The 22,407-nt window shown below is 55.2% G+C and overlaps 1 protein-coding gene across 2 annotated transcripts in view; it reads left to right on the forward strand.

Annotated features, from left to right (window-relative positions):
• The window catches only part of Cd82 (CD82 molecule), a 36,640-nt gene extending 15,193 nt beyond the window's left edge, over positions 1-21,447 (forward strand). The window contains exons 2-10 of one of the 2 annotated variants that reach the window (XM_048360184.1): positions 997-1,072; positions 7,350-7,432; positions 10,859-10,931; positions 13,393-13,517; positions 13,964-14,038; positions 18,495-18,596; positions 19,962-20,162; positions 20,258-20,341; positions 20,616-21,447. In XM_048360184.1, coding sequence (XP_048216141.1) covers positions 7,370-7,432; positions 10,859-10,931; positions 13,393-13,517; positions 13,964-14,038; positions 18,495-18,596; positions 19,962-20,162; positions 20,258-20,341; positions 20,616-20,693 — 801 coding nt within the window. In that variant the 5' untranslated portion in view covers positions 997-1,072; positions 7,350-7,369 and the 3' untranslated portion in view covers positions 20,694-21,447. The remainder of the gene's footprint in view (positions 1-996; positions 1,073-7,349; positions 7,433-10,858; positions 10,932-13,392; positions 13,518-13,963; positions 14,039-18,494; positions 18,597-19,961; positions 20,163-20,257; positions 20,342-20,615) is intronic. The other variant, XM_048360185.1, reaches the window with a different exon arrangement.
• The last annotated feature ends 960 nt before the right edge of the window (positions 21,448-22,407 follow it).

A 22,407-nucleotide genomic window follows, 5' to 3' on the forward strand; every position in this document is an offset into this window, starting at 1 on the left:
CCCCCCCCAACCACCCCTGTAGGCTGCAGCACAGAGAAATCAGGATCAGTGGTCATATGGGCCATGTGCCAGTCCCTGAGAGTACCCACATGGTCCCGCTGGGCAGCTGAAGCCTGGAGCCCTGGAGCCTTGCAATAGGGAAGACAGACCTTTGGCAGACCTAGGTCGGCTCTCCGGGCCTTCGACATACTGGGTGGAAACATCAGCCTGCACATCTGCTGTGTTTGTTTTTCTAAAGAATCCTATTAGGGAGGGATTTGAACTCTGAGGTTAGTTCTGTACCTAGGGAGAGAAATTCTGGGAGAGAATGGAAACTACAAAGGTCCTTGGGTGAGCAAGGGCCAGGTGTACTGGGAAAATAGAAAAGAGATTGATGAGTATGGCTAAGGGGCCTGAGGTGACCCAAGTAAGAAGGACAGGAGAGGGGCAGAGCAAGCCATCCAGGGCCCTGCCAGCCACACAGGAGCTTGGATTGTGTAGCTCCCACATGCTTAGCTGCATTCTCGTTGGAGGGTTGCAGGCCAAGAAGGACAAGCTGTGGGTTGTATTCTGCAGTCCTTCCTGCCATGTGGCTAAGGGATTGACAAGGGCAGGGGTCTAAGCAGGGCCCGGCCAGACTCTGTTCTAACCTAGGTAGGAGGCTGTTGGTGAACAGAGGGTTGGAAGAGGCCTTGTGGCTCCCAGGGGTTTCCTTTGAGCACTTGATGGATGGAGGAGCCATTTCCTCTCCTTCTCTGGATCCTGCAGCACTTAGAGCTTAGTGCATGCCAGAGCCCCACAAAGGGGATGCTTTGATTTGGTGCTTCCTAAGAGGCATTTCACGTGGTGTTGGAGCTGCTGGGCATTTTGCACGTGTTTGGGAATGACTCAGGCTCTGTTTACCGCTGGCCACACCACTGGCGTCTGGGGCGGGGATGGTCTGAGGCACTGAGACTCTCAGGGAGGAGCCTGGCTGCTCCTAGCCCAGGTAACAGCAGAGCCGTTTGTTCTCCACAGAGCCTCCTGCTTCCACACTCATCTCTGAGAAGCTGCTGGGGAAACACTGTTCCAGTCCAAGCCCCGCATCACACAGGTGAGAAGGGAGCAGGTCCGGGGAGGGCAGCTGCCTGTGGACGGCCTGTCCCACTCTAGATCTGAAGACACTGTGGTCCTCCTATGCCTGGTCCCCCTGAGACTATTCAGAAGCATGTGGGTGCTTGGGTCAGGCTAGGGAGCTACCCCCACGTCCCCCCTTTCCAGGAAAGGGACACAGCAAGCTGCCCAATCCTGCAAACCCACTGGGGAGGGACAACACAGGCAGGGCAGACACCAGCCCTTCCCAACCCCACCTCCTGTGCCCAGGGGCCCCAGGGAAGGTGGGAAGATGACATCCTTCTGCCATCCTCCCTCCCTCTTTCCCTCCCTTCCGCCTTCCTTCTTTCTTCTTTTCCTTCCATCCTTCCTTGCATTCCTCCCTTCCTTTTCTCTTCCCTTCTCTCTTTCCTTCCCCCCTCCTTCCCTCCTTCCTTTTTGTCCTTTCCTTCTTCCTTCTCTCTTTTTTCCTTCTTTCCTCCCTCTATCCCTCCTTCCCTCTCTCTCTGCCTGCTTTCCTTCCATTTATCCATCCATCCACTCTCAGTATCCATCTATACATCTATCCTCATCTAACATTTTGTTCCACACCATTTGTTGGGTTCCTACTTCATTATTTATTATCTTTTTTTTTTTTTTTGCCATCCCTGGGGCTTGACGCAGAGCCTGAGCACTGTCCCTGGCTTCTTTTTGTCAAGGCTAGCACTCTGCCACTTGAGCCACAGCACCACTCCAGCTTTTTCTGTCTGTGGTGCTGAGGGAGTCGAACCCAGGGCTTCATGCATGTAAGGCAAGCACTCTACCGCTAAGCCACATTCCCAGCCCTATTTATTATCATTTTTAAATTATTTTTTTTTTTGCCAGTCCTGGATCTTGAACTCAGGGCCTGAGCTGTCCCTGAGCTTATTTTACCCAAGGCTAGAGCTCTTCCACTTGAGCAACAGCACCACTTCTGACTTTTTCTGAGTAGCTTATTGGAGATAAGAGTCTCACACTTTCCTGCCCCCACTGGCTTTGGACTGGGATCCTCAGAGCGCAGCTTCCTGAGTAGCTAGGATTACAGGCATGGGCCACTAGAAATGAGGCTCAGAGAGGTTGAGTCACTGTCCAGGGTGACACAGCTAGAGAGCAGTCTGGTGCTAGAGTGCTTCCATATCTAGGGCCACCACGGGGTGGGGTGGAGGAGGTGTGGTGTTGGTGACAAGGCTGGCTGTTGATAGTTTCTTGGAGCAGGTAAAATCTGACATATTAAAAGATGAGTAGACAACATATAAAGGTCAAAAATTGACCTCTCAGTGGAATACAATAGCTCAAAAGCTATGTATGTAAGTTCACATAAGACTACTGTCGACATATTGTCTAATATCGACATTACATTTAAAGCCCTAGGCAAGTTTTCTTGGGCTTGGCCACGTGGATACTGTATATGTTCTTGATACATTGTGTATTGTATATATGTCTACCTGACCTAGGGAAGGGAAAGAAAAACAGGGTATAAGATATCACAAGAAATGTACACACTGCCCTACTATGTAACTGTGCCCTTTTTGCACAACACCTTGTCAAAAAATTTGTGTTCAATTAATAAATAAATTTTAAAAAAGATGAGTAGAAGTTCATAGTATATTAGTACTTTAGTTCCACTATACAAACTTATTTGGCCTAACAGGCCATGGATAGCCCTCTGAAGAAGACAGAGTACACAAGAGAGACAACAGGGGACAGCTCACCCCCTGCCTCTTACTTTTCCACCAGTGCCATCTGAATCGGTACCCGTGTGAAGCCTAGCTCTGGCCGCGGAGCCTTGCAGGTGCCTGGCACTGACCTCATCCCTTCCAGGCAGGCAGGCAGGCAGTGAGATGAGGTCTTCCCTGTGGCCGTGCGTTGGCAGAATTGGGATCTGGACCATGGTCCGGGGTCCCGTGGCTCCCCTCTCTGGGTGGCAGTCAGTTTCTGCTGCCAGGCCTGCTCCCACGCTCACCCCGGGATCCCATCCCACGGCTGTCCTGTCCCTCTTGTGTGCTCCACCATTGATTCCCTTGCCAGGCCAGCTGTAAAGAGACTTGTTCATCAGGCCAGTGGGTGTGGCTGTGTGCCCTAACAGCTTCATGGATGGACACAGAAATTTGACTTTTTATGTCATTTTCATATGCTAGAAAATCTCCTCTTTGGCTTTATTGAACTATTTAAAAATTTAAAAAAAAATATGATGCTGGTGGCCGTATGTGTAATCCTAGCTACTCAGGAAGCTGAGATCTGAGGATTGTGGTTGGAAGCCAGGCTGGGCTGGAAAGTCTGTGAGATTCTTATCTCCAATTAACCATCAAAAAGCCAGAACTGGAGGTTTGGTTCAGTAGTAGAATACTAGCCTTAAGCAAAAAAACTCAAAAAACAAAAAACCCATTTCAGGGACAGTGCCCAGGCCCTGAGTTCAACTTCCAGGATGACTACACAGACACAAATTTGTTCTTAGCTCACAAGCTGTACAGGAAGTGGGTGTGAGCAGGACAGGTCCTCAGGCCGTGGTCCTTGCTCTCTTAACTCTTATTTCCACATCCTGGACAGGAATGCTGCTTCCCCCTTCAGCATGGGAGGGTGGGGCTTGAATAAAACCCCAAGCCTTTGGAATGCAATTCAGACTCTCCTGCAGGTGTGGGTGCTCTGAAGTTGGTACCTTAACTCCATCACCCATAAGGCCTCAGCTTGGGGCCCTTGAGGGAGCTGCCTGTCTTTTGCTTTAGGAAGAAAATGTCCCCCATCCCCTGCTCTGTCACAGTGCACTCTGATCACTCTGACTTAGTGTCCTGGACTTGTCCAGCTTCATTGGTGCTGTCCATGGACCCCCGTCTGGTTCTCAGCACCAGGCCTGTCCTAATAGGCTGAGCTACCTGCCAGTCAAGAGCTACCATGCTCTTACTTCACTGTGTGAACTCTGCCTCTTGCATGGGATTGAGTGGTTGGAGCTAGGAGGCCTGGGCACTGACCTTATCTACAGCTATTGCCTCCCTGGGATATAGAATGGCTTACTTAGCCCAGTTCCTGTATAATCTGCTGGAGGCCAGTCTAGGTGTGGAGTATTGGGTGAGTGGGCAGGATGAATGACCTGCCTGCAGGCAGAGGTCACTGAAGATGGGGCCTCAGTCTTGAGCTTTCCTAGCTTCTTCCTTGCCTTCCAAACCAGAGCTCCTCAGAGCGGTCACCTAGGGCCTCACCATTACCTGAGTCACCAGCTGGGGGGAGGGGTCCTCTGTCTCATAGGGCTTGTTAATCAGATGCAGACTAGCCCTGAAGCCAAACCAAGCCAAAGGCAGCCCCAGGTGTGGTTTTCATTGCAAAGGGGTGGGGGGGTGGGGGAGCTGAGTATCCATGTCTTTTCCAGTAGAGGCCATGAGTGTGCAAGCACCGCTTTTGCACAGGGCTCAAAATGAGCCCATTTTGTGTGATTATATGACGGTACCATGAGGCTCAGCGTCCATTCTCAGTCAGATTTGTCAACATCATGGTGGGCTCTGCTCTTAACCACTTGCCCACAGTTTGCAGCTTCCTCTCTGTATTTGCCGGCTGGCAGCTGGGCCTGCAGCTTCCGTCTGCCAACTAGAGGAAGTAATCTGGCCCTCCTCACAGATGCCTTTATGGTCTGGGCTCCTCCCAGAAGGGAGCTCTTTGTAGTGGGTCAAATGTGGGCTCTGGGTCCAAGATCACTTTCAAGCTGCGTGATGTGGGCAAGCTACAGCCTGACTGAGCCTCAAGTACCCCAGGATGAGATTATCCCATTTTGTGGGCTACTTGGAGGAGTGAAGGGGCTCAGGTCTGAGAGGAGCCATGTCTTGGTCCTTGGCAGGCCCCATATCTAACCCAGTCTTCCCTAAAGCTGTTATTTCTTGGGCCTCCCTACTTTTCCTACCCTGGAGCTTTCATCTGCCCAGAGGATGTGAGAGTCGACCGGGTAAGGTTCTGGAACTGAACAACAGGCCTGCAATGGGGTTCCCAAAGGTGAGGCTGTCCCCTCCCTTTTCCAGAGTAGAGGGGCAAGTGGTTCTAGCTAAGGGACTGATGGAGTTCTAGGTGAAGTGAGATTCGCTCTCGGCCTCTGGGATCTGGAAGACCCAGCCAGGCCCAAATAAAGCTGGTTCCTGGCAGGAGAGCAAAGCTGCCTGGCCTGGCTCTTCATTTTTCCTGCCTTGGTGATTTGGCCTGGAGCTTATGAGGAGCCAGTGGCATTGTCAGATGCTGTGATGGAGACATGGGGGTGTGGGGGGGGGGGGTGAGAGCTATTGTTGGGAGCCAGCAGCGCCCCCCACCCCAGGCTGGAGGAGGGCATCTCAGCTCCCTGCCTCTGTGACATGGGGATCCTTGTTGTCTCCTTAGTGGGGTGGAGGATCCCTGGCTCCTGGTCCCTGTCATCTGTAGTTCTCAGTCCCCAGCTTCAGTCCTGGTATCCCTAGAACCCTCCACAGGCATTCCTTAATTCAGGCCTGGCGTCTGCGCCACGGGAGGGGTTCACCACCGCCTGAAAAGGCAGCCTTTCTCTCCTTAGGGAAGCTTCACTTCACACTATCCCCCCAAACTTGCCCTTTGCATCTGTGACAGCACTGAAGTGAACCTCAGGGCTTTCCATCAACTCAGGCCCATCCCAGTCACGGGAGGTGTGGAGGTGTGGGGGTGGGGGCCCAGCTCTTCTGGGCCAGTAGGGAAGAGCACATCTAGAAAAGGGCGTAGGCCTCTGGACAGGGTGGGAAATCCAGAGGAAGAAGGGGTGTGAGCACCCCCAGGCCTCCCCTCCCTCCTCCTGCACTGCCCACCACTCCCTTCCACAGGGCAGAGGGATACACTGGGCCTAGTGCCTGTCCACCCCCTCACCCCCAGCTCTGTCCATGCAGCTGTCCCAGGCCAGCTGTCTCAACCCAGCTGCCCAGAACTGGCTCACTGTACACCCTAGGGCCTGTCTGGGCTCCGGAGGACATGAGGACAGTGAGTGTACCCTGCCACCCACCCCACACTCCTGGGGCCAGGCACAGCTGTGCCATCTCAGAAGCACAGCTCCTGTCAATCAGGGTGACTGAAAACTTGGACACAGAGTGGGCCCATCTTAGACTATTGGTTAGGTACTTTGTTGGTTGGTCTATACCTGGAATTCTAACCTGAATTCATTAGGGTTCTGGGATAGGTTTGGTGGGGTTCATGAACCCCCAGAAATTATTTGCAAACTGCTACCTATATATAAATTTTCTAGCCAAGTTTGTGACCCCCCCCGCAAAGATGTTCCTAAGAACTAGTGATCAACTGGGTGGACACCATGTAATGTGCAAGTGATGTGGAAGAAAGCTCACTGAGCACACAGGATTCAGGGGTTCACAGCCCCTGTAAACAGCATATTGAAGAATGAAAACAGAAGGCTAACAGAACCTCACTACAGCCCAGCTCCAGGGCTCACAGCTATAATCCAGGAACTGAGTAGGCTGGGAGCTGAGGATCAAGACAGGAAAGTCCATGCGACTCTTATCCCTGATTGAACAGCAGAAAGCCAGAAGTGAGGCTGGGGTTTTTAGGGGTTAGAGAGATAGTACCCTTGGCCCTGAGTTCAAACCCCAGTACCAACACTAAAATAAAACAAAACAAAATAACAAAGCCTTCACTACCGCGTAAGCTCAGCTCAGTTTTGTTCAAAAGTGTTCCTTATGCAAACACACTCAGGAAGTTAGTGACTTAAAAGGTAAAATTTTGGTAACCTTTATCTTGGAGAAAAAAATGGTTGCTTTTGATTTGTGTTTTCTGCCTGCTTAGATGTTTTAGAATGCATGCTCACTCCTTTTATAATGGGTGGGAGGAAGACTCAGTCTCTTTGCCCCACCAGCTCTTAGAGCCTCAGCCCTGGCCTATGGAGCTGCATGCAAAGCCGGAACAAGTCTCGTCCTCCCCTCTGGGTTTTCATCAGTCACCCACTAACTTCCTGGTCTTGTAGCTTCAGCCAGTGCCTCCTGAGTTTGTGCAGGCAAGGGGGTTCCCCACATAGCACTTCCCTCCAGCCACAACCCCATAAACAGCCCAGAAGACCTAACTTCCCAGCTATGTGGCTTTGGGCAGTCGTCCAACCTCTCTGGACCTCAGCATCCCACAAAGCACGGATGGTTGCGTTCACTTGGCTAGCTCACAAGTGAACAGAGATGACTTTGGGGCTGGGGGACTCACAGCACTGGCTACCTGTCCTGCCCCCCCAGCCCCGCCCCCCCACATGTCTCCACCCCACTTCTCTGACCTACCCGCCTTTTTTCCTCTAGGGAGCACTGGAACCTGCAGAATGGGGACAGCTTGCATCAAAGTCACCAAATACTTCCTCTTCCTCTTCAACTTGCTCTTCTTCGTAAGTATGGCTGGAGCTGTCTGCCTACCTCCAACAAAGTCTTCTTCCTAGGGCCTCCCTGCCTGAGAGCCTCCAGGATGGGGGTACAGGGACATGGTGGCAGTGTGTGGGAGCTGGAGGCCCAGGACAGACTGACCTGGCTGGGTCCTGGCAAGGCACTTTGTCCTTCTCCTAGCCTGCTCATTCCTGGAGCCCTCTGCCCAGGCTGCCGGGGTACCCCTCTCTCTAGCGTGCCCTCCCCCATCCATGTGAAGAACTCACCTACTATAATTCTGGTTCTCAACTGCCCATGTATCCACCCCTGAGCTCACAGAGACTGATCGCGAGGCCAGGTGTTGGGGACAGCTGTGCCTTTAAGAGGGACAGCTGGCTTTAGCCCGTCCCCTTCCGCCTTCGACAAGAAGAGAAGCCCCCACCGCTGGACACAGCATAGTGAGGACCCATCCCTCCTCCCCCAGAACCCCCTCTGACACCCACTAGGTCACCTGACCATAGGTTCTCCAGATGTGGACTTCGTGGCACAACTGAGGCTGTGGGTTTCCCTCTGGCCTGGCATAGCTGACCCCTGCCTTGGAGCTGTGAGGATGAGGGTGTGTGTGCAGGTGCATGTGTAGATTTGAGTGTGCATGTGTGCACCTACATGCAGGAGCTGTATGTGTGTGAGCATGCTCATGTGTGCATGTGTAAGTTCTGTGCGTGTGTGTGCCTGTGTTGGGGGTGTAATTGGTCTGGAGAGGCCTTCTCCAGGTTCTGTGGACCTAGAGTACCACTGGGGCTCGGGTTGTTTCATATTGTTTGTTCAGCCTAAACTTTAAGAACCAGGCTTTAAAGCCGGGCACATTGGTAACCCTAACAACTCAAGAGGCTGAGATCTAGGGATTGTGATTTGAAAGGTAGGAAAGTCCATGAGACTTTTATCTCTAATGATCCACCAAAAAGCTGAAAGTGGAACTCCAGTTCAAGTGATAGAGCCCCAATCTTGAGTGGGGAGGAAAAAACTGGTTATAAAATAGAATGCTTATGATCATCCAATCCTGTCTTTTACAATACACAGACTTTATACTGATATTTCTGAGAGCAGAAGAAATCAGCTCTTGAGATCAGTGTTGGACTTGTAGGGACGTGCAGTTCTCAGCTTGCCTGGCAGCCCCTCTGGCTGGCCAGATCTCTGGGAAGGGATACAAGAGAAGGATGCAAGGGACAGGCCAAAGACCTGTCGGGGAGGTCAACAAAGGCTGGCATGTGGGTGGGACAAGAGTTTCTAGCAATGGGGGAAGGGGGACAAGGCCAGCGCGGGGGAGAGGTCAAAGGACTCATGGGGACACTGGCCACACAGCCACTCAGGACAATGGCTTTATGCACACTTGGGTGGATTTGCATTTTGAAACTCATGCTGGTGGCTTCCCATGCTCACACATGCGTGTGCACATACTCAGCGTGTTCCGCCTTCCCTCCTGACCCCACAAGCCCCCATGGCTGCTGGGCAGCTTTCTTTTTTTTTTTGTTTTTTTCTTGGCCCTCTACCCTCTAAGCCACACCCCAGTCCCAGCTTTCTGCTGGTTATTTGGGAGAGGGAGTGTCACAGACTTCTCTGCTTGGACTGGCTTTGAAGGGTGATCCTCTGGATCTCAGCCTCCTAAGTAGCTAGGATTATAGGCATCAGCCACCAGCACCCAGCTTAGATGCTTCTCTTAGGCACAAAAGAATCTAGAGGCACAGATACTCTGGCTCTCTGAGGAGGGGAGTCTGGCCATGAGCATCCAACTCCTAGTCAGGACCATATGGAACTTGGGCAGGGCGGGGGTTGATGACTGTAATAAGTACCCCATGGCCTAGTCTCCATTCACAGAGAAAGGCATTCCATGCCTGGCAGGCCAGCCTCCTTCCTGCTATGCCACAGGCTGTGGCTGAACCAGTCACACCTCTTGGTCGGGCAGCGGTCATCAGCCTGCAGTGTGGCTGGAGACTTCCCTATCTGTGTTCCTCTTGGCAACCCAGCTGAGTCATCCGGTGTTTCTACTTGGAATTCTTTTTCCCAGAGGGAGATTTTCTGTCCTCCCCACAACCCCATGTTGGAGGTGCTCTTCTCTCTGCTGCCCTGCCTGGGAGTGTGGAGTGAGGACAACCCTCAGGGGTCTGAGGACGGGCCAGCCTTTGTGCCACAAGGGGAGTGGGGTCTGTGGAGTGGGATCAGGCACCCAGCCATCTTTAGAATCCACAGAAGGAGGGACTGGGAATATGGCCTAGTGGCAAGAGAGCTTGCCTCCTATACATGAAGCCCTGGGTTCAATTCCCCAGTACCACATATATGGAAAACGGCCAGAAGTGGTGCTGTGGCTCAAGTGGCAGAGTGCGAGCATTGAGCAAAAGGAAGCCAGGGACAGTGCTCAGGCCCTGAGTCCAAGGCCCAGGAATGGCAAAAAAGAAAGAAAGAAAGAAAGAAAGAAAGAAAGAAAGAAAGAAAGAAAGAAAGAAAGAAAGAAAGAAAGAAACCACAGAAGGAGGCTGCTGGAGGTCCTGGGTCTATTGCTGGCCCTTCCCTGCCCCAGGGAAGCTCCTGACCTTGGACTTGACCAGCAACTACCGGCTGGCTGTGAAAGTGGGGCCCTCCATGTGGCTCATTCACCAGATGGGCTCTGTCCAGGCCCAATAACAGAGGTTATTGAAAAAGACATAGGCCCACTATACCCTCAAAGGGAACCTGTGCCTTCGATGGAGTGGCTGATCTTGGTTCTACCTAGAGACTGAGCTCAGGTTGGGGATGTAGAGGGAAGGCAAGAGCCTGGGGCCCCTTCCTCTTTGCCTCAGTCACCCTCTTCCTAGCCCTGCACTGGCATAGTTGAGTGGCTCCTTGTTCCTCCTTCCACTCCAGATCTGATGCCATAAGGCTTCTGGGCCACAGCCTGCCCCCAGCCCTGCTCTCTGAGTTCCCAGTCCCGCAGAGAATCAAACCCAGAAGGACTTGGGCCCCGTAGGGATGACAGTTCCTCTAGGCCAGGCTGCAGTGGAGGTGACAGAACAGAGATACTTAGGGTGGCCTCCCTGCTGAGAGCCGATGACCAGACCAAGCCAGACTGTGATATTCAAGTTCATGCAGGGTCTTCCCCACATGGGGCAGGTTAAGGAAGTGCTGGGGTCCCCCAAACCCCAACCCCGAGCTGGGCTGGAATAAGGGCAAGAGTACAGGATGGGCCAAAAGACAAAAGAGGAAGGGTTCCCCTTGTCAGGAGTGGCCCCGGTAGGCTCCCTGTGATCACATAGGGCTGGGAAGCAGCCAGGACCTCCCACATCTGCTCCTGTGTTCCAGTGTGCTCACATTTGGGACCAGAGACCATCTTGGCTTCCCTGGGCTGGAGGCAGCTCCCTGGGTGTCCCCCTTGTACCTCTTCCTGCCTTCCCCCTACTAATTGCTCCCTCTCCTTCCAGATCCTGGGTGCTGTGATCCTGGGCTTCGGGGTGTGGATCCTGGCGGACAGGACCAATTTCATCTCTGTCCTGCGTAAGCAGACATCTGTTTCCCCAGCCTGGGATGCTCGAAGCCCCTAGGGGGAGGGGGAGAGTGCAGGCACAGCTGCTCCCATAAGGACATCAGTTCAGGGCCTGTCCCTGCCCCAGCCACCCTGGGGACATGGCCAGCTTCTTCTGCTGACCACAGCAAATGAGTCCCTCGCAAGGGTTTCTAGGAAGCTGGCTCCTCCCCCGTAACAAAGCCACTGTTGTGCAGAGATTGCTGGGTAATGGCGGGGGGAGGGGGGGCTCATTCTCCTCATCCAGCGCCTTCCCTTCCCCGGCCTTAGGCCTCTCACATTCCCCGTCTGCCTTTGTGCAGTAAAATGTGACCGACATTCGTTCCCTCCCCATTTCAGAGAGATGTCGGAGCCAGCCAGGAGGTAGACTGGGTGTTGGTGTCGATTCTAGGGCCTGAACTTGGGGCCCAAGTGCTGTCCCTGAGCTTTATAGCTCAAGGCTAGTACTGTGCCACTTGAGCCACAGTGCTGTTCCAGCTTTGTTGGTGGTTAATGGGAGATGAGAGTCCCATGGACTTTCATGCCCCGGCTGGCTTTGAACCATGATCTTCAGATCTCAGCTCCTGAGTAACTAGGATTATAGGCATGAGCCACCAGCGCCCAGCTTTGGTGGCTGTTTGGGGCATGTGTGTTGATAAGGAAGATTTCAGCCACCATGCATCACACTTGTCACACACCCTGCAGTTCACCTCCATGCACCGCCTTAAGCCTGCAGTAGCCCTGTAGGGTAGACACTGCCTTATTCCTGCCCCACAATTGGACACACAGGTTCAGAGACGCTGAGTCACTAAGTTCACACAGCAGCTGACTGGCAGGTATGGGACTCAAACCAGAGACCTCAGTCATAAAGGCAGCCTGTGGCAGTCAGGGTGAACCCCATTGCAAAGACCTTTTCTCTCACCCTTGCAAAGCTGGGGAGCAGCTGGGAACACCCCCTCCTCCCAACCCCGCTTCTCCTGGTTGTGGCTCACTTCCTACCGGGCAGCTGCTGGCCCCTGGCCCCTGACAGCTGCAAATGGAAATGAAACGGAACTTTGCTAGGATACAGAAATGGGGGGGCAGGAGGGTGGTTGTCACACCTGCTGCTCTGGTCCTGGGCTAGGCCACAAGGGAGGCTAATCCCCTCTCCCCTCCCCCCTCCCCCTACACAGCCTTGCCTTCTGGGTTAGGGGCTGCTTTCCTTCCGGGTGCTCTCCCAGCTCAGGATACACCCTCCTGAGTCCCATCAGACCCGGGGCTCACCACACCCAGCAGGCACTGTGCCCTGGGCAAAGTCTGGAGGCCCACCCACAGCATGCCAGCTGCACCCTGCCCTGCCCTCCCCCCCCCCCACCCCGGGCTTGGCCTGACCTGAAAGGCTACTGGACGCCCAAGCACCACCCTCCCCCAGGAACCTAGTCCATTGGCCTGGGTGGGGCCTGCATGCCAGTGCGCCTTCAAACACCCCCAGGTGGTTCCCAGGCGCTCAGGCTCTGACACAGATCTGAGAGCGTCCAGGAGGCAGCGGCAGGGAGATGGCAGCCAACAGAGGCCAGGCTCCAAACACCGAATTCCATGCTCAGAGCTGGCAGCGCTCCCCAAACACACGGGAAAGTAAAGCTTGCTTCTCCCTCTGGCCCCTGAAAATACCCCCTGCCCAGAATGCTCATTCCCTGACCCTGTCAGCCCCCTCCCTCCCTGCCCCACGGTGGCCACAGCCCTTCACCAGAAAGATTGCCATCCACTCAGTGCCCCCCTCATTCTGCATCCTCAGCCCAGGGCGCCAGGCCCAGTGCAAGGTGGGTGCCCCAGAGAAGGGGGACGGCTCATGGGGTGACCAGGCATCAATGCCTGCGTCCGTGTGGGGCCAGGCGGCAGGGCTGGCATCAGAGGGCAGTTTCCAGATCTCAGTTCTGACACCTGCCGAGGGCCTCTCTGAGCCTGTTTCCATTTTGTGGGGTAGTCCTGCTGGTGCCTGCTAAGCAGGGCTGTGTCAGAACTGGGGGCTGCAGAGTCCTTAGGCTCAGTGAGGAGCCAGGAAAGAACCAGCAGGCCAGTGGGCAAAAACCAGCCTGGAATCAATGTCAGTCAGTGGCTTATGGCCAGCACAGAGCCAACCTGCCGGTGGTGCTTACAGCACCTCCCTGGGGTGGCTCTGCAATTGGCAGGGACAAGCCAAGGCTCCAGCCTCCTGAACTTTACGTTTTGGGGGCTGAGAGTCAATGATGAGCAACAGGTTGTCCAGGCTCCTGAGGCCAGCAGAGCTGGCCTTGGCTGGGTAGGGGTGGGCTGCCACCCCATACAGGGCCAAGTCAGGGGACCTGCTGGGGTGTGAACTCCCCACTGCTCTGAGGAGAGCAGACCCAGGCTGTTGGTTGGGTCTCCTCACCACCAGGGCTCTGTGGCCTCTGATATTTGTTAATAACCCTGATGTCCCCTTCTCCTGCCTTCTAGAAAATTCCTCCAGCACCATGCAGGTGGGGGCCTACATCTTCCTGGGCGTGGGCGCCCTCACCATGGTCATGGGCTTCCTGGGCTGCATTGGCGCTGTCAACGAGGTCCGCTGCCTGCTGGGCCTGGTGAGTCTCTGTCCACCAGCCAGGGTGCCCTGGCCTGCCACATATGCACACACGTGCACACACACACACCACACACACATACACATAGCACACACACGCACACACAACACATACAGCATACACAGCACACATATCACACACTCAACATACACATATCACATATATGACATACAACACATACAAAATATGCACACAATACGTATAACACACATAACACTACACATACATAACACACTACACACACAGAACACACACAACAAACACAAAACACACATGTACACACACATCTCTGCCTAGAGTCTGTTGGGCCTTGTGAGTGTGAATCCCTCTGCCCGGGTGCCCCAGGCTATCACACACACATACACCCATGCACACACATATGCATACACACACACAACACACACCTGCCAAGTGTAACCTGGATGACCCTGCCCCTCTCTTTGCAGTATTTCACCTTCCTCCTGCTGATCCTCATAGCCCAGGTGACCACAGGGACCCTCATCTACTTCAACTCGGGCAAGGTAAGTCTGAGTGCCTTGGCTGGACCTGCCGCTGGGCACTGGCTCTGGGCTTGGGGGATGGGCAAGAAGCTTCTCTGTGGTCACAGACATGGCAGGTGACAGGGACAGGCCCCCAGGCCTCCCATCCAAGGGCAAGGCAGCCCTGTAGTTGGAGTTGCTTCCGGGCCTGGCTCTTGCCACTTCCCTCTCAGCCTGTTTCACCATCAGTAAACTGAGGACAGTCATAGGAGTTAACATAGCACAGTAGGTACTTCGTAGGTCCTTGTCACGTTGTGACAAAGGCAGCTTGGAGCCACTCAGCCACACATGAGGCCCAGGAGTGACACTATTAATAAAACCTTAGTCCTTTCTGAGGAAAGCGTTGATGTGTTGGGAACAGAAAACCGGGAATCCTATGGCTTCAACTCTTAAAAATATTCATTGTTAACTTACCGAAAACTCTGATCTGGGAGGCCTGAGACCTTGACTCTGGCTGCGTGTTCATCACCCTCACTGTGGTGGTTTTCTGGCAGCTTGCCAGTCACCCCATGGTCACAAGATGGTGGCCACAGCATCAGGCGCAGCATCGACACTGCTGTGGCCAGAAGAGGTGGGAACGGAAATGGCCAGCTAGAGTCAATCTTTTCCTCTGGAGAGACAGACTTCCCCTCACTGGATCAGGAAGCCATCCCTGTCTCCTCTCCATGTTGTTTATCCCCCTCCTTCCTTGGGAAGGCAGAGCCCAGGTCTGAGATTTAGGAACCCTGGCTTGTGGAACAACTCTGACAATGGTGCCATGTAACTTTTGAGAAGTGGCCCTGCCCTTCTGAGCTGTATATGTAGGCCCCTTGCCAGCTGTGAGCCTGGGGTTCTCACCCCTTGGGGCAGCAGAGGGTCAGAAGGGGATGGCAGGGGATGTGCACCATTTCTGATGATGGGCAGGGTGCCAGGCTGGGTGGCATGGTGGCCATATTCGAGCCTTGCGAACCACCCCAGCAGGTGTGGCCAAGGGGTACCAGCAGAGGGCCTGGGGTGGATGGCCTGGAGGAGAACGGGCTCCTGTGGCCACCAGGGTGGGGCTGGTGGTTGGTCAAGAGAACTAGGGATCCCCCGCCTGCCAAAGCCCACCGTCATGTGTGTACATGCAGTGTGTGGCCTGGGGAAATAGGCCCGGTTCCCCCTGGGGCACAGAGCAGGTCTCTGTGTGCTGCCGGCCACTGCGATGGGAACGCCCTGACTCACCAGCCTGGCCAGGTAGGGGGCCAGATGACCCACAGTCCAGGTTCCCAGGGGAGGGGGTGACAATGGCTGGGACATGACGTGATGCAACTCATGACATGACACAGCTCCTATGACACTGCTGGAGCCCTTTGTGTAGATTGCAGGAGGGCTTTCTAGAAAAACTCAGGGCCCAGGCCTCCGCCCTGGCAGCTGCCCCCAGCCAGCAGATAGCTAGCAGCGGGGAAAGAGCAGGCTGATGTGGACCCACCACCCTTGAACTTGAGTTGCCCCTATTCAGAGGTGCATCCCATCCTAGAGCACTAGAGGGGCCAGGGAGAGGTCTGGCCGAGCCCCATCAGGCTATCCTGGGGAAGGGAGACCTGTTTTCCACAGCTGGGGGGAGGGGTAGGAGGGTGGACGCTACCAAACCCAGTTGACAGAAGAAGTCACAACTCGTCTCCAAGCCCCCAGCCCCTGTGCTGCGCTCTTATGCAAAGCACTGCTTTGTTTCCTGTGGCCAGGGGCCATTTAAGCAGCCTGGGGTTCCCAGGAAGTTCTCACGCTTGCGCCATGGATCTTCCTGGTCTGACTCTAGGTTCCTGTGACCCCTGGGTGGCAAAACAGCAAAGCCCCGGGGGAAGCCTGGGGTCACAGGGAGATTGCAAATAGGTACTGTGGGAAGGGCAGGAAAGGCAGGAGAGGGATTCATGCCCCGGAGGCTGCACACACTTGGGTTCAGGCTGGATGTTAGCCTGTGGCCACAGTACCATTGGAAAGGAGGAAGGATGCATTGCAGCTCCTGGTTTTGGAGGTCCTGTCCTTGGTGGCTCGGCCCCTCTCCCTTGGGCCTGTGACATGGCAGAGTGGCATGGTGGTTGGAGTGGCAGAGGCCGCACAGAGGGAGGGCGGGACTGAGAATAGCCTCCAAAGAGGCCCCAGTGACCTCGGTCACCTTGCTGGACCTATGACCGTGAGAGCTTGTTCCAGGTCTCAGAGCCTCTGTTTCCCCTGCTGGAAGTCATGACGGGGCCCAGGACCAGGGCTGGCTTCCAACACAGGGTCCTACACTGAGTCTGATTTGATGTCCTGGGAAAGCATGGATGGGTGACATCACATTTGGGGCCCTAACAGAAGGAGCAAGCCGAGGGGACCCTAGAAGACGACCCCAGGTTCTCATGTGGCCATGGGGGAGGGGTCTCCTGCACCTGTCCTGGGCAGGGCTCTGGATTCCATGAGACAGGGCAACCCTGGAGAAGTGGCTGCCATGCTGGAGGGGCCTTGCTAGAGGCTTAGTCAGATCTAGGTCCTCAGCCCCCGGCAGGCACTCCGTTCCCCTTCCCCTGGGCCCTTCTCCCCTCTCTTGGTCTCCTCTTGGGTCTCAGCAGAGCCCAAGGTGAGCTCAGGACCTCATGAACAGCCCTAGTGGAAGGAAGTGTGGTGCCAGGCAGCCCCGCAGCATCTGCCCAGCCACAGGGGGTGACTGGGGTGGCCACCTCACAGAGGTGGGGAGGGGAGAAGGGCATGTGACAGGCCCATCCCTGCTCCTCCCTCCTAGGCTCTCTGGCTGCCAGATGACCTCCCCGGGCACTTGGCATCCCAAGCAGAGGCTCCAGCCAGGCCAGCCCCAGAGCCCCTGTCCTAGCAGCCCTGACTGCTGTGCCTCAGCCCCATTCTGAACTGCAAGACGCTGTGGTGTTTCTACAGAAACCACCCACCACTGTGGAAACCACCAGCCTCCTCACCTTCTCCTGTCTGGGGGCCTGTCTGGGAGACTGGGGAGTCCAGCTGCCATGGCAACGGCACGGGGGTATAAATAGAAGCCCAGGGCTGCTGGTGCCGAGCCAGTGGGTGAAGAAGGCGCGAAGAGGCGGCTCTGCCCAAACGCATCAGGGAACCCCTCCTTTGAATGTATCCCCAGGGGTCCGCCACTCACAGGACTCACTGGTGTATAGCCAAGATGGTCAACTGAGACTCAAGAGCTGCAGATGGACCACATAGGCCCCTGTGACTACACTCCACCTGGCTGAGCTGAGCCTCAGTCTTCACCGATCTACTTCAAGGGGTGGCCTTGTGACGTGGATGCTGACAAGCTTCCTGGGTGAACACTGGGGTCCTGAGATGAGACAAGCGTTCATCCAGACCTCTGTTCTTCCCCATGTTGGCTGTGTGACTCTGGCTGACTTAATTAACCTCTCTGGCCCTGTCTTCTGCAACTCTGAAATGAGGGGATGGGGTCAAGTCCTACATCACTGGTCTGCTGTGAGAATCTAGATAATGCCTGCCATCGCCCCTTTGTATGACATGCACTTAATAAAATGCCTCTTTCAGGGTTGTGATTACAAGACAAGAAAGCCATATAAATTGTGGAACTCAGCCAGGCCTTGTAGGTCATACTTTTAATCCCAACTACATGAGAAGTGGAGGCAGGATGATCTAGAGTTTGAAGCCAGCCTGGCCAAAGGTAGTTGAGACCAAAAGTAAAGTACCAACAGAAGGGCTAGAAATAAAGCTAGAGGCTCACCTAGCATGTGTGAGGCCCTGATGTCAACCTCCAGGACACATTTTAAATAGAGCTCTCTGTGTGCTTGTTGTTTTGTTTTGTTGGTTAGTCATGGGGCTTGAACTCAGGGCCTGGGCACTGTCCCTGAGCTCTTTTGCTCAAGGCTAGCGCTCTACCACTTTGAGCCACAGCACTACTTCTGGCTTTCAGGTAGCTCATTGGAGATAAGAGTCTCACAGACTTTCCTGCCCAAGCTGACTTTGAACCAAGATCCCCAGATCTCAGCCTCCTAAGTAGCTAGGAATACAGGTGTGGGACCAGCATCTGGCTTCTTTTTTTTTTTTTTTTCCTTAAGAAAAACAAAAAATCACTAGGAGCTTTCCTAAGAGGGGAGATGCTGAGAGGAGAACTATCCCCAGCCCTGGTTTTACAGGGTGACTCAGGGCAGTGTTGAGCTGGGCTGAGGGGCCAAACCAAGGGAAGAGATAGGATACTCAAGGCCGCCATGGGTGCTGGAGGAAGCCCTCCTCACAGTTTCCCAGCCTCAGAACCACTGCCTAGCAGCCATGACTGGCCATGGTCCTCCCGTCCCTCTAGGCAGTCCCGCAGGGAAGGCTGGGGGAGGCTGGGGGCAGCCTCATGAACCCTGGTGTTGCTGGGCATGTGGATGGCCAAGCATGGGGACGGGGCGGGGAGGGGGGGTCAGCTAGGGTTGCTCACCTCCCACCCTGACCCTCCTGCTGCTCCTCTCTGCAGCTGAAGCAGGAGGCGAGCAACGTGGTGATAGATCTCATCCAGAAGTATGACTCCAACAGCACCGACAGCCTGCAGGAGGCCTGGGACTACGTGCAGGCCCAGGTAAGGCTAGGCACCGCGGGGCAGGCATGCGTGCTCCACTCTTCCCTACTTGGCAGAGTAGGGGACACAGAGTCGAGTATTAAGAGGGCGTTCCTGCTGGGGACGGGGTCTCCCAACAGCCCCCTCCCTGGTACCCCAGCCGGCTGGCCAGGGACTGACCACAGGTCCCATGGGGGCCCTGGGGAGGTAGAGGAGCTGCAGAGGGCTGCCTGGCCCAACTTAGGTCCAGCAGCCTCTTCCTGCCCGGAACTCTGCAGACCTCTATGTTACCACACCCCCAGAAGTGCCAGCTGTACTCTCCTGACAGAGGAAACAGCCCAAGAGTGGCAGGAGGAGAATCTAAATCCGGGATCCAGCTGCCTGGTGCTCAGCTGTCCTGCATGTGTCTTTCACGCCCCCTGCTGGTCTTTTTGGGGATTGGCATCCTCCATGACCAGGAAGCAGCTGGGAACTGACCCTGGTAGTTCACCCGAGCTGTCTCATTGAGTCTCCCTCATCCTCCAGGCCAGGAGAGCAGCTGTGACCACAGCCCTGAAAGGCATCATTCCCTCTGGATAAGAGCTTTTTCCCCCTGCACAGCAGCAGAACTGACCACACCTCCCCCTTTCACTCTGCCAAACAGGAAGCTCAGAGCCAGATCTCAACTCCTACATGTGCTCAGTGTAGAGTCTAGACTGAGTTCTTAGTGGACCCTCATGCAATCCCTGCACGTTAGGAACCGTGGTTGTCACTGTTTGTTTTTGCAGATAAGGAAGCTGAGGCTCGGACCTTGGACACAGTGGGAGGGCTGGGGGTTAAATCCACCAGCTTGATCCCAAAACACACACTCAGCCATTTACCTCCTATCCTGTACACCTGTGTAGTCATTCAACTTGAACTTTCCTCTGGCCTTTCATTGTCCTGATTTTTACTTTTACTTTAAAAAAAGATTAGTCTAGTCAGTAATGGTGCTTGAACTCAGGGCCTGAGTGCTGTCCCTGAACTCTTTTGCTTAAGGCTAGCACTCTATCCACTTTGAACAACAGCTCCACTTCCAATTTTCTGGTGGTTAACTAGAGATCATGGACTTTCCTGCCCTGGCTGGCTTTGAACCGTGATCCTCAGAGCTCAGCCTCCCGAGTAGCTAGGATTACAGGTGTGAGCCGCCCAGCTTACTTTTACTTTTTGTGGTTTATGGTATTTTCCCCCAAAGCTGCTTTAAGTCCCTTTTTGTTCACAGAGCCAAAATGAAGCCTACAATCTAATGCCAGTAGTTTGGTGGGAAGTGCCAGGTCTGGGTGGGCAGGTCCAGGGCTCTGGCTTGGGTGGGTGGCCCGCTGAGGTGCTGTAGGCAGTGGACCCATCTGCCAGTCTCCTCCCTTCCAGGTGAAATGCTGCGGCTGGGTCAGCGCCTACAACTGGACAGAGAATGAGGAGCTCATGAATCAATCAGGGATCACCTACCCCTGCTCCTGTGAGGACACGCCGGGGGACAAGGACCTCTCAGTGAGGAAGGGCTTCTGCCATCTCCAGGGCAACAGCACACAGAGCAGCAATGACCCCGACCAGTGGCCTGTGTACAGCACGGTATGTTTGTGGCCGGCCCGTGCTGGCTGTGGGACCAGAGCCCTCGGGGGCATCTCCACGCCATGTGGGTGACACAGCCCTGTGCTCCCTTGCAGGGCTGCATGAAGAAGGTGCAGGAATGGCTGCAGGAGAACCTTGGCGTCATCCTGGGCGTGTGCGTAGGCATCGCGGTCATTGAGGTCTGTACTGCCCCCTACCCCTCTGCCCTTCCCCTTCTCCATCCTCAGAAGCCCAAGGCTGTTGAACAGGGGTGTCCCTTGACCGGGAGTCCTATGTGCCTATCTGCCCTCAGCCTGGGCTCCTCCTTGTTCATGGCACAGTTGAGGCTCTGCTTGATCTGAATGCAGGCCCAGGGGTTGGTGTCCATGGTGGGCAGGGGCCAGGCGGGAGGCCAGTGGGGGTAAAGCTGGCCAGCCGAGCCAGCATCCCGACCCTCAGTCTCTTCCCTCCTAGCTCCTCGGAATGTTCCTTTCCATCTGCTTATGCCGAGGCATCCACTCGGAAGACTACAGCAAGGTCCCCAAGTACTGAGGCTGCTCTCCTACGTCCCCACCTCCCACCCCGACCTCCCAGGGGGGTCCCCGCCCCCCCCAGGCCCATCTCCCACCTCACTGCCAAGGCTCCCTGCCTGTCCTGGGCTGGCTGGATGTGGGGGTAGCTTTCTGTGGCCTGGACCCTTCTCCCCTGCTGCCAACCACGAGCCCTGGTGGTTCTGTGGCCCCTGTGCTGTCTGCCCGCTAAGGCTCTCTTAGCAACGAGAACGGCTCCCTGTGGTGTCTCTGCCCCTGCCCGGGACGCCATGCGGAGGGAAGCGGAAGATGTATTGAAAATGGGTGGAGGCTCAGATAAGCCCCTGGGACTGTAGGAGTGGGGGGCTGCCCACTGGGTGGGTCAACTTATGCCTACCATAATGCTTCTACCTTTTGTCTTCTCACGTTTTTATGGAAGGTAGCGGAGAGGGTGGACTGCATCCCTTTCCAGGGCCCGAGGCAGCCCCTCCAGGCTCCGCGGGGGCCACACTGTGGGAAGGACCTAGCGAGTGCCACATGGGCAGAGGGACACTGGTCCCTCAGGGCATGGCACAGAGCTGGCCCTGCATCCTCCAGGATTCTGAGCTGTTCAGGGACTGGGGAGAAGAAAGTGGACTGGCCATTCACAGCAACTGTCCCCCGTCTCTCGGGCTGTGGGTGGCGGGTGAGGCTGTGTCACATAGCGGGCGGAGAGCGCCTCAGCTCTGTATGCACCCTCGCCATTGGAAGGCTATTAAAAAAGTTTGTAACAATCAGCCTGAGGTGGAGGGGTGCTGCCTCCAGGAGGGGCCACGGCTGGGAGGGTGTGAGCAGAGAGGCTGCAGCTACTGTAAAATGTCAGGGGTGAGGGCCTTTCGGCTAGCCCTAGCCCTGCCCTCAGGGCAGCCCCTGCATCCGGCCTGCTTGAAGGACCAGGCCCTGGGCTCTGAGGTGCCTGGAGCCATGCTGTGCGGTGACAGGTGCTGATGGTCTCCGTCCAGGGGTCAATCTGCCACCAGGGGTTAGTGTCCAGAAGGCCCCCAGGGTGGGGCTGGAGAAAGCCTCAGGATAAACGTGGATTCTTCCCATCTGAAGCCCCCAGGAGGACATGTTTCCATTCCATTCAGATCAAGCTGCGTCTACTGTGCAGAACTCAGGGCTTCCTCCTCTAAGCTTTCCCTGGGACATGTCCTGCTTGTCAGGGCCTGGGCCTGGGCAGAAGCTGGGGGGTGGGGGGGTTCATAGGCTCAGGCTTCGGACATGCGACAGGAAGATTTTCCCCAGTACTTAGTAGGGTGGAAGGCAGGGTGGGGGACAGCTAGGTGGACAAGTGTCACCCCAAAGTCTCCTCTCACCTTTGCTGACCCTGCAGACCGAGTTGTTTCCATGGTGAACACTAGGGGGCAGAACGGCCTCAGCCAAGGAGGCCTGAGGAGCCCAGAGATTTCCCTGCTATTCCAGGCACCTCAGACAGAGTCTGGGCCACAGTGCAGAGCCCACAGTGCACACAGGACCCCAGGACTCTGGCCCAGCAGAGCTGGGAAGGAAACAAGGAGTTTGCCTTCTAGCAGCCCTCTGAAGTGATTCCTGGGTCACATGGCTTTAGATCTCCAGGTCCTGTTGAGATGTAGCTCCAGACTGGCCCCAAAGAGATATGAGATGTGGGCCTAGTCATGGGCTAAGAGGAGTGGCACCCCTTTACTTCAGGGGAGTCCCGTGAAACTGGCATTCTGCAG

Source organism: Perognathus longimembris, chromosome 13 (genome assembly GCF_023159225.1).
Source record: "Perognathus longimembris pacificus isolate PPM17 chromosome 13, ASM2315922v1, whole genome shotgun sequence".
Classification (NCBI taxonomy): Eukaryota; Metazoa; Chordata; class Mammalia; order Rodentia; family Heteromyidae; genus Perognathus; species Perognathus longimembris.